The 11,304-nt window shown below is 46.6% G+C and overlaps 1 protein-coding gene across 3 annotated transcripts in view; it reads left to right on the plus strand.

Annotated features, from left to right (window-relative positions):
* Nucleotides 1-11,304, plus strand: part of BBS4 (Bardet-Biedl syndrome 4) — a 303,820-nt gene that overhangs the window by 21,485 nt on the left and 271,031 nt on the right. The window contains exons 9-16 of one of the 3 annotated variants that reach the window (XR_014176349.1): nt 878-932; nt 1,474-1,542; nt 2,396-2,548; nt 5,028-5,199; nt 6,151-6,220; nt 7,460-7,598; nt 8,537-8,726; nt 9,968-10,853. Coding sequence is in view for 2 of the 3 variants with exons in the window: in XM_081964647.1 (XP_081820773.1) it covers nt 878-932; nt 1,474-1,542; nt 2,396-2,548; nt 5,028-5,199; nt 6,151-6,220; nt 7,460-7,598; nt 8,537-8,726; nt 9,968-10,113 (994 nt within the window). In the remaining variant the exon portion in view is untranslated. Of the gene's footprint in view, nt 1-877; nt 933-1,473; nt 1,543-2,395; nt 2,549-5,027; nt 5,200-6,150; nt 6,221-7,459; nt 7,599-8,536; nt 8,727-9,967; nt 11,237-11,304 lie in introns of those variants that run through there. The other 2 variants (XM_081964647.1, XM_081964648.1) reach the window with 2 other exon arrangements.

Here is an 11,304-nt window from a genome sequence, read left to right on the forward strand (position 1 = left end):
TGCGCCTTCGGCATTGAGTCATGCCGGCCACATGACCATGGAGACGTCTTCGGACAGCGCTGGCTCTTTGGCTTTGAAATGGAGATGAGCACTGCCCCTTGGAGTCGGGAACGACTAGCACATATGTATAAGGGGAAGCTTTATCTTTACCTTAATTTGCAGACCTATAGTCCTTCCCAATACCCCAATTCAATAGCAGAGCTAATGGGGGCCACCACGGAGAAGACCGGCCACAAAGCCCAAGTCCCACAGATCCCCCAAAGGAAAAAAAATCCTTCTGGAGGTCTCCCAACCAGGCGAATGGAGTGAACTGTGGCAAGGCAATGTGTATAGTTATACACATAATAACTAACCAATTGGGATTGGATTTTCATCAAAATATTCCACGCTAAAGATGAGATGTGTCGAAGAATAATCACAGCCAACTTTTTTCTTTTCTCTTCCAACGCAATATCTCAGTTGAGAGAAAAGGAGAGGAGACGGGTTGTTGTTTTTTTAAATCCTGAAGATTATGAAAAACGCCCCCCCCCAAAAAAAATTTTTTGGGGGACAACAGCCTCCTCCATCTGCCATCCTAGAGCAAAGCACAATCTTTGGCACCCTCATGGGTGGGTAAGCCCGTAAACCTCTAATCCAAAGCCAATTAAATTGACTTTCACCCGGAGGCAGGCCTCTTTTGACTGGCTAATTATCGGTTGCCATTAAAAAGGGGGGTGTCCTTTAAACTATCGGCATAGAAAACATTGATATCCCTTAAGTACTCTGATATTTTGGGTCACCTTCTTCCTTCCCCTGCAGAAGAATGAATGATGGTTTGGATGTAATGATGGCAATAGACACTTTAAAACCCTGCAATCTGTATTTCTGTGTCTTTCAGATTCTCTCCTGAAAACACAGAGCTCCTTACAATCCTGGGCTTGCTTTACCTCGAGGTATGAAAATTTGGTAATTGATTGATTGGAATAGTATAGTAGAATAGTATAGAAAACGGAGTTGGAAGGGACCTTGTAGGGTAGTCTTCAGCTGAAGACCACAGATAAGTCCAGAATTGGATGGCCTTTCCTGGCTGGGGAATAAATAGAAGGAAAGGGGAGTGGTGATTGTAGGAGACAACTGTTCGGATTTCTTTCAGAAGATTTGCTTATCATGTTTCATGCCTCAGAGACTGCTTGCCAGAACCTTTTTATAGCTTTGCGGCTGGATGCCCTCGGCCTAGCAAGTATCCCAAAGAACTGATAAGGTCTCTTACTGCAGTTAACCCTTTGAAGGATTATTGCCTGGACATTTAGTGTGTGAATGCCATTAATTCACGGTAGATAAATAAAGAGGGGATTTTCGGGACAAGGAGTCTGTTTCGTGGTTCTATTAAGGCTTGGTCAGAACAGAATGCCTCTCTCCGGATGCAGTGACAGTAGAATAATCCACAGGGATAAATATGTCAAGTCCCTTACGCATTTTTTTTCCTTTTCTTAGCTTGAGATTTATCAGAAGGCCTTTGAATACCTTGGAAATGCCCTCACTTTCGATCCCTGCAACTATAAGGTAAGTTGGAGAATAGGTAGAGAAGCGCAAGTTATGAGTGTTTTTGTACATGCATAAATTGTTGAGTGCACCGAGGAATAGTCTAAGGTGGAGGCATGAAAATGCATGGATTGCTTAACAAATGGCTTGATGCGAAGACGGAATTAAGATATCTTATACCCCCTTGTTGGTTTAATGTATTTATGATGAAACGTACAAATGTGATGGGTTGTTAGAGGTTAGAGAATGAATAACTGCCCGTTATGCATACATGACAAGTCCATTAATTTATCTTGCTAGGCTATTTACAAAAATTGGGAACCAGAGAAATATTAACATGTGCAAATGAGGGTAAAAACGTTCAGAGTGATGAATTAGCAGAAAAATGGCAATGTGTGAAACGGGTTTCTGTCCCCTTTGTTACATGGAAAATCAGAGCTGAGTATCTTAGCAGCAATGCGAAAGTAGGTGGGATACAGCAAGAATGGGATAGTTGAGGCATGCAGTAACAACGAAACAACCAGAACGAGAGGGTAGTAAACGCATATAATATATGTGGGTATATGCATAATTTTGTGGGACACGATGGCTCAGTGGCTAAGATACTGAGCTCATCGATTAGAAAGGTTTGGCGGTTCGAATCCCTAGCGCCGGCCGCATAACGGAGTGAGCTCCCGTTAACTTGTCCTGGCTTCTGCCGACCTAGCAGTTCGAAAGCAGGTAAAAATGCAAGCAGAAAAATAGGAACCACCTTTGGTGGGACGGTAACAGTGTTACTAGGACTGGATGACCTACAAGGTCCCTTCCAACTCTGTTAATCTGTTAAAGGTTTCCCTTGTTGGCCTACTTCAATTGGGCTTCTTGTCTTTCAAAGGCCATTTTGGCAGCTGGCAGTATGATGCAAACCCATGGGGACTACGATATGGCTCTCAGCAAGTACCGGATCGTGGCTTGTACCGTTCCCGAGAGCCCCCTGCTCTGGAACAACATCGGGATGTGCTTTTTCGGCAAGAAGAAATATGTGGCGGTGAGGGTCTTGCCTTCCTGTGACTTGTTCCCTCCCTGTGTGTTTCGATAGGAGGAAGAACAGAAATGCTCTCCCTCCCGTTTCCCATTGGACTCTCTCTCCTCCTCTATGGCTGGGAGGTGTATATAAGTAGTCCTTGACTTACGACCACAATTGGGGACAGAATTTCCATTGCCAAGCCAGGCAGTTAAAGGAGACGTGCTCGATTTTACACCTTTTTTTTTTGCCCTAGTAATAGCAAAGCACTGAGACTTATATACCGTTTCACAGTGCCTTACAGATGGAAGGCTGAGTCAACCTTAAGCCGGTCAGGATCAAACTGCTGACAGTGGACAGAGTCAGCCTGCAATGCTGCATTCTAACCATGAGAAGGGAAGGGAAAGGAAGAGCGGGAGGGAGGGAGGAAGGAAGGAAAATAGCAATAGCACTTAGACCTATATGCCGCTTTACAGTGCTTTTACAGCCCTCTCTAAGCGGTTTACAGAGTCAGCCTCTGGCCCCACAACAATCTGGGTCCTCATTTTGCCCACCTCAGAAGGATGGAAGGCTGAGTCAACCTTGAACCGGTCAGGATCGAACTGCTGCTAGTGAGCAGAATTAGCCTGCAATACTGCATTCTAACCACTGCGCACCATGCCATGGTTGTTAAGTGAATCACTGCAGTTGCTAAGTGAATCCCGCATCCTCCATTGACCCTGCCTGCCAAAAGCTCAAATGTTGACCCCCAGGATGCTGCAACCGTCCTAAATAACACCCCGGTTTGCCAAGCGAATGTCGATCGTCTGACGGTGTCTACGCTGTGACAACCGTTAAGTGTGAGGACCGGTCGTAAGTCCCTTTTTTCCCCCAACGCTGTTGTGACTTCTGACAGCGGCTAAACGAATGGTCGTAAGTCGAGGACTACCTGCCTGTTTTTCTCTTGTGACTGGACTCCTTGGGCATGGGAAAATTGGGTCCCCTTTCTTCACCCCATTTGTTTTCTGGTGCATTGCTTTCCTTTCAAGGCCGCTGGCTGAGGGGAAGGGGGGGTGGGCTTCACACACACACACACACACACAGAGGAAGAGGGTGGGGAGGAGGGAATATCTTGCTCGCCCCGACATTTGGAGAAAATGAGAAGCAACAAGGAAGGGACCCCTGCTGTTTCTCCATCTCCCCGTGCCTTCTGCCTCTGGCGTCTCCTCTCCAGAGTCTCCTGATTTGAAGGATTTGCGAAGACTTGATCAGGCGCCAGAGCCTCTCAGTCACTGAACCCCCAACCTCGTTCTTGAGGGCTTCGGGGGGGGGGGGGAATCCGCCTCGGAGGGGCACAGGCACCGTTTGATTATGCAGCTGCTCCAAGCGAGGATCTGCGTTGCAAGAGGATTCCTTTCCCCGCTAAGCAATTAACTCTGACATCTCTTTCCTTTTTTAAAAAAAATCTGAACTATTTAGCTACATGACCACATTCGACACTCGATGGGGCTCTTTTCCAGCAGTATGTATGTATGTATGTATGTATGTATGTATGTATGTATGTATGTATGTATTTGTGTTACAACACCTGGTATGCCCAAGAGAGAGCTAAGATGAGAGCTAAATAGCTTGAAATAGATCTATACTAGTCTCCCTTTATTTATTTACCAGCCCAAATACAACATACACACACACACACACATATATATAACCATGAATGAACTATGGTCTGTATGTCACACATAACCTTTGGAGCTTCTGCTGTGCCACCCAAACTCAGATCCACAGATTGCCCAGTTGCTGGGGTTGGGAGCACCCTGGAACTGGGGAAGAGGAAAAGCAAGGAAAATTGTCCTTGCCTGCTCCCTTCTCCAGTTCAGCACAAGACAGAAAGGCATGTATTTCTTCCATGGCACTCGTGTACCTCTGTATGCCCCTGGATTTACTCTCGGCACTGATGGGATTCTTAAGGGGAAAGCCGGTTTTCATGGATATGGCAGGGCTAGAACTCACCGTCTCCTGGTGATTGGCCCCAAGTCACCCAGCTGCCTTTCAGGCTTAAGGTGGGACTAGAACTCACCGTCTCCTAGTGATTGGCCCCAAGTCACCCAGCTGCCTTTCAGGCTTAAGGTGGGACTAGAACTCACTGTCTCCTGGTGATTGGCCCCAAGTCACCCAGCTGCCTTTCAGGCTTAAGGTGGGACTAGAACTCACCGTCTCCTGGTGATTGGCCCCAAGTCACCCAGCTGCCTTTAAGGCTTAAGGTGGGACTAGAACTCACAGTCTCCTGGTTTCTAGGCCAGCACCTTAACCACGACACCAAACTGTCTCTCAGTGGATGGATCAATCAGAGTAGATTGAATTACATCTCATTTTCTCTTCACCTTAGCCACGGTTTGCAAGTGAAGATTAGGATTTCCTTTGGAGAAGGACCGTGATGTTTTGTAGAGGCAGCCAAGGCCCAGAAGGGGCCTTGGGACATCCAGGGATTCTCCCCTAGTGACCAAATGATGTTCTTTCACAGGCCATCAGCTGCCTGAAACGGGCCAACTACCTCGCGCCCTTTAATTGGAAGACCCTGTACAACCTCGGACTGGTCCACCTGACAATGCACCAATACGCCTCCGCCTTCCACTTCATCAGCGCAGCTGTCCATCTCCAGCCAAAACTGGCAGAACTTTATATGTTGTTAGCAGGTATCTGTTGTGGCCCGCCAGTGGCCTGTGGAGCTGGCAGCAGAGCCGGACAGGGAGGAGGTTGGGGAGGAGCCTGGGCCAGTCCTGGAGGCTGGGGAAGGCTGGGAAGAGGGCTCTGCGTCAGAGGCAGAGACGAGGACGAAGCCATCTGGCAGTGATCAGGTGCCTACGGAGCTAGGCAGCAGTGAGGCAGAGGAACAGCTGGAGCCTGTTCCCAGTGTGCACCTGCACAGAGCTGCCAGAAGAAAAGAACAACTCAGAAATCAGGGTCGACTTGGGAGTAAAGCCACAGGTGGAAGGTGATTGGCCCTTTCCATAGGACATAAAAGAGGAGCGAAAGGGAAGTGGGCTTTTGCAGGAAACAATTCGTTCGTTCAGTCGTTAGATTTGTTTCAGGAGTGTGAAGATCTGTCCGTGAATCTCAGAGACTCTGTGCCAAGTCTTTCCTTGCACAGCATCTTATTTGGAAAATATTGACATGGCAGCTTTCCAAGCTAGATAAGGTCTGTGGTCATGAATATTCCTTTGAAAGACTGTTTGCCAGGCCTTGGCTGAATGTGAATGAGAGGAATTTACCTTCGTTTAATGAAAGGGGTTTTGTCGGGACCAGGACTCTGCCTCCTGCTTTTTGGGGAAGCCTAGGTCAGTATCAGTATCCATGCTGCACCTGCCCTCCATGCCTCCTTACTTAAAATTCTGATTCCTGGGCTCCAGAAATGTCTGCTTTGCTACGATGATGCATTGATAATAATATTTGAGACATACAGTTCTTCTTAATGATCTTCTTAAAACAATTGTGCTAAGATCATTTCACCGTACGAGTGAGGACGAGGTTCATTCTTTAAATTGAAAGCGTCATTGGTTTAAATGTAAAATATAATTCAATACTCTTCCATAGTAGGAAGATAATAAACCCTTCTGTTTTTCCCCCCCTTCCTTTCCTTATTTTAGTTGCCTTGAGAAATCTTGAAGATCTTGAAAATGCGAGGCTAGCCTATCAGAAAGCTTTGTCGCTGGACACGTATGTCTTCTCTATTTACTTATTGTTAGGGAGGGCGTCCTCTGAACTCAATGGAAAGTGATGCTGTTAGAGCAGGGAGTGTCCAGCCTTGGCAACTTTAAGAGCTATGGACTTCAACTCCCAGAATAGCAGTCTTCCAATATCTCAGGGGCTGCACCAAAGAAGAGGGAGTCAAGCTATTCTCCAAAGCACCTGAGGGCAGGACAAGAAGCAATGGGTGGAAACTCATCAAGGAGAGAAACAACCTAGAATTAAGGGGAAATTTCCTGACAGTCAGAACAATTAATCAGTGGAACAGAAGTTGCCTTCAAGAGTGGTGGATGCTCCATCACTGAAGGTTTTTTAAGAAGAGACTGGACAGCCGCTTGTCTGGAATGGTATAGTGTCTCCTACTTGACCAGTGTTGTGGCCCGCCGGTGGTCAGCGGAGCTGGCAGCAGAGTGGGATAGTGAGGAGGTTGGGGAGGAACATGGGCCAGTCCTGGGGGCTGAGAGAAGCTTAGACGAGGGCTCTGCGTCAGAGACAGAGAGGGAGTTAGACAGCAGTGAGGCAGAGGAACAGCTGGAGCCTGTTCCCAGTGTGCACATGCGCAGAGCTGCCAGGAGACAAGAACAACTAAGAAAGCAGGGCCAACTTGGGAGTAAAGCCACACCTTGGAGGTGATTGGCCCCTCCCAGAGGAAACAAAAGAGGAGCGAATGGGGAGGGGGCTTTTGCAGGAAACAATTCATTCCTTCGGTCGTTTCAAGAGTGGAAAGTTCTATTTGTGACTATAAAAGACTCTGTGCCAAGTTCTGCCTTGCCCTGCGATTGGAAAGTAGTTATCTGGCAGCTCTCCAAACAAGATAAGGTTTGTGTTCATAAACATTCCTCTGAAAGACTGTTTGTCAAGCTTTGCTGACTGTGAATGTAAGGAATTCACAGTCGTCTAAATCAAAGAGGTTTTGCTGGGACCAAGACTCTGCTTCTTGCTTTTTAAGGAAGCCTGGGTCAGAACAAACGCAGTTAGACTAGAAGACCTCAAGGGTCCCTTCCAACTCTGTTATTTTACTATCCTCTCTCTTCCTATCCTTATTCTGATCCACTGCCTCAAACCTGATCACAAAAATCAAGCCTCTGTAATACTTCCTGTGTGAAAAAATTTGGTGACTACAACGCAGTTGTCTACTTTTGCTAGTGACTGGCCAAATAAACCCGAGGTTTCTTATTTCAAGGTTAAGACTGTGTTTCTTCTTTACAGGGTCAACCCACTCATCAGTCTGAATTATGCAATCCTGCTATACAATCAAGGTGATAAGAAGGAGGCTGTTGCCCAGTACTACGAGATGCAAAGAAAGGTCCATGCGTTAAAAGGGAGCACACTGGATTTTGACCCCGAGGTATGTTGATTGCAAACTACTAATGGGAACTTCCACAGCAGGGGAGCGGAGTGGCTGACTTATATCAGAGGTGTTCTGTTAGAGAAGATACCTCTGTTACCAAAAATGGGCATCTTAAACCTGTACCTTATTCACGTCAGAGGACTCAATTTGTGTCCCTCTCAAATATTAAAATGGCTTCTGGCAACTGCCGATAAATTGAGACCTTTTTCTGAATGGATATATAAGCATCTCTCATTGTTCTCTTATTTCCTTCAGTGAAGGCAAAAATTGGCACAGGCCTTGGGTAAAATCTGCCACTATTGTGGCCTGCCAGCAGCCACTGGAGCTGGCAGTACATTCGGACAGTGAGGAGGTTGGGGGAGGAACCTGGGCCAGTCCTGGAGGCTGGGGAAGGCTCTGATGAGGGCTCTGTGTTGGAGGCAGAGAGGGGGCCAGAGCCATATGCCAGTTATCAGCTGCCTTCAGAGTCAGGCATCTGGCAGATAAACAGCTGGAGCCTGTTCCCAGTGTGCGCATGCGCAGAGTTGCCAGACGAAGGGAACAGCTAAAGAACAAGGGTCGACTTGGGAGTAAGGCCACAGGTGGACAATGAATGGCCCCTCTCAGAGGACATAAAAGAGGAGCGAAAGGGGAGTGGAGTTTGCAGGAGGCAATTAGTTCCCTTAATTGGTTCGTGACTCTCCAAGACTCCTTGCCAGGTTTTGCAGAGATCGGCCTGGCAGCTCTCCAAGCCAGAGAAGGTCTGTGGGTGTAAATCCTCCCTCAAAAGCCTTTGCAGGATGTGAAGGAGCAGAACTCTCAGACAATTAATTAATTAAGGGGTTTTTGTTGGGACCAGGAGTTTCCTTCAGGTTCTTGGGAAGCCTAGGTCAGAACAGCGGCCATATTTGACCAGGCGTTCAATTTTCCTTCTTCTTTTACTCTTACGTGGTCAGATGGTGGACATAGCCCAGAGACTGGGCACTTCCTTACAGCTCGGAGAGGTTGCGATCTGGAATAAACCCGGTAAAGATTCAAAACCGAAGCCACGAGGGGCTGCACCCAGTGCGCAGCCTTTGGGTTCCAATCAAGCTCTGGGGCAGGCCATGTCTTCTGCGGCCGGCTATGCAAAGACCATGAGTCAAGGTAGGTCTTCGGGCCCTCGTTGACTTAAGCATAATCCATCCTGCCTTCTCGATTCTTCTCAAGAAGTCCTACTCAATCAAGCTTGGCTCCTGACATATCTTGCCAATGGTTGGTTGGCTGGTTTTAGCCCAGGGGTTTCCAAACTTGGCAAACTTTAAGACTTTGGCACATCTGGGGAATTCTGGGAGTTAAAGTCTACAGGTCTTAAAGTTGCTTTGATTCCATAGCTGTGTCTTCTCCTTCATATCAGATACTTATTTATCTACTTCGGTTGGGAGCTGCCCGGAGTTGATTGAAAGATGGGTGGCTATATAAGTGTTTAAAACAAATAACTATTTAAATCACATCACCTCCCATCTCACAAAAGTGACTCCAGGCAGCATAAGGTAAAGGTTTCCCCTGGCACATATGTGCTAGACGTTCCTAACTCTAGGGGGCGGTGCTCATCTCCGTTTCAAAGCCGAAGAGCCAGTGCTGTCCGAAGACGTCTCCGTGGTCATGTGGCCGGCATGACTAAACGCCGAAAGCGCACGGAACCACCAAAAGTGGTTCCTATTTTTCTACTTGCATTTTTTATGTGCTTTCGAACTGCTAGGTTGGCAGAAGCTGGGACAATTAACGGGAGCTCACTCCATTACACAGCGCTAGGGATTCGAACCGCCAAACTGCCGACCTTTCTGATCGACAAACTCAACGTCTTAGCCGGCAGCATAGAAATGTTAAAAACCACAACAGTTTAAGCACAACTGGGGCCACAAGCACAACAGGGGTCAAAAAAACATTAAGCAGCAGAGCTGTTACCCAAATAAGGGGAAGGCTAAGAGGGAAAAGCCTCCAATGAAATCTCGGCTTCGCAGAAGAGAACTTTTTAATTAAAGAAGGAAGCAAATTTTTTTTAAAAGGGAGGCAGGACAGAATGAGAAAGTGGAAAAATTCTTCACTGACTAATAAGCCCTAATTGTGTCCTTCCGTGCATCCCCCTCTCTGAGGGTGATGGGCGGTTAAGAAATGCAAAATATAAACTAATCCTAAGGGGACAGCCAGATGTCGCAAACATCTGTGGCAATTTAGGTCATTTGCCATATATAAACATAAGTGGTGGAGATCAAGAACGAAGGATAGGAATGTTGACCTTCCAGCATCATAAAAGAAGCGATAATATCAGTACGCATTTCACCGGCTTTTTAACCGGAAGCGAAGGATATTGGTATCACTGCTTTGTGCTCTCTCTCCTTCTCCAGTTATTGGAAGCTCAACAACACACCTGGCAAAGGTTCCTTCCGTACCTTTGGCCCCTAAACCTGACGAACCTCCTCCTCCTGAGGAACTCTCTACTCTAAAACCGCAGGAGCAAACTCAACCCATCGCACAAGCCGAGGAATCTTGAAGAGATGGCCAACTTGGAACTTGGAACGGCCTATTCAACCTATTGGATGCATAGAGACAAAGTGCATTTCGCGTCCTACAAACTTTGCACCAGACCAGAGCGCAGCAGTCCTCTCGCTCACAATTAGCTGAGCAGATCCTCAGAAGTTGGGTGGTTTCCTTAACATTCCACACGTAAGGCTAATGAAAGATAGGGGCAAGGTTTGAGTAGCTTTCCCTGGAAGCCATTGGACCTTCCCAACAGGAAGAGCAGTGAGTTTATTAAGTTTCTACTACGAGATGTCTTTAGATTTTTGAGAGTAGTAAGCTCTTTGTAGTCTAATATTTTTCTAGTGAGGTACGAGTTACTTTTTGGTTGCATTACGAGCCGTGGTGGCACAGTGGTTAGAATGCGGTATTGCAGGCTAATTCTGCTGACAGCCATCAGTTCGATCCTGACCGGCTCAAGGTTGACTCAGCCTTCCATCCTTTCTGAGGTCGGTAAAATGAGGACCCAGATTGTTGGGGGGCAATATGCTGACTCTGATAACTGCTTATAGAGAGCTGTAAAGCTCTGTGAAGTGGTATATAAATCCATGTGCTATTGCTATTGCCCTTCCTTCTTTCCTTTCTTCCTTCCTTCCATCCATCCATCCATCCATGATGTGCAGTTAGAATGCAGCATTGCAGGCTAATTCTGCCCACTGCCAACAGTTCGATGCTGATCAGCTCAAGGTTGACTCAGCCTTCCATCCTTCCGAGGTGGGTAAAAAGAGGTTGTTGGGGGCAATAGTAAACCGCTTAGACAGGGCTGGTAACCAGAGGGATCTATTTGTATATTCCGCAAATAACTTTGGGTAGGATCCAGCTGCTTTTGTATGACTTCTGTGTTTCCTGCCACTTTTGAACCCTGTGGAAGCACTGAAGAGGAGCAGATTTCATCTTCCTTCACCAATCCCTTGATGGTGGAATTTACTGCTAGATGATATTCATAGTAGAGAAATATGTATGTGCTCACTTCAGCAGAACATATACTAAAATTGAGAAGTATGTGTATCGGATGAGTTAAGGATTGTTTTGTATAAATAAAAAAATGTGATGAATTAACTAAAATCCCTTCTATATATTATTTTCCCCATGTTATTGAACTCACATACATACATGCATAAACAGCTCGGTGTGTGGTGTGTGTGTGTATGTGTGCTTCAGCATA

The sequence above is a fragment of the Natrix helvetica genome (assembly GCF_964273705.1).
Source record: "Natrix helvetica genome assembly, chromosome: 12".
In the NCBI taxonomy this organism is placed as follows: domain Eukaryota; kingdom Metazoa; phylum Chordata; class Lepidosauria; order Squamata; family Natricidae; genus Natrix; species Natrix helvetica.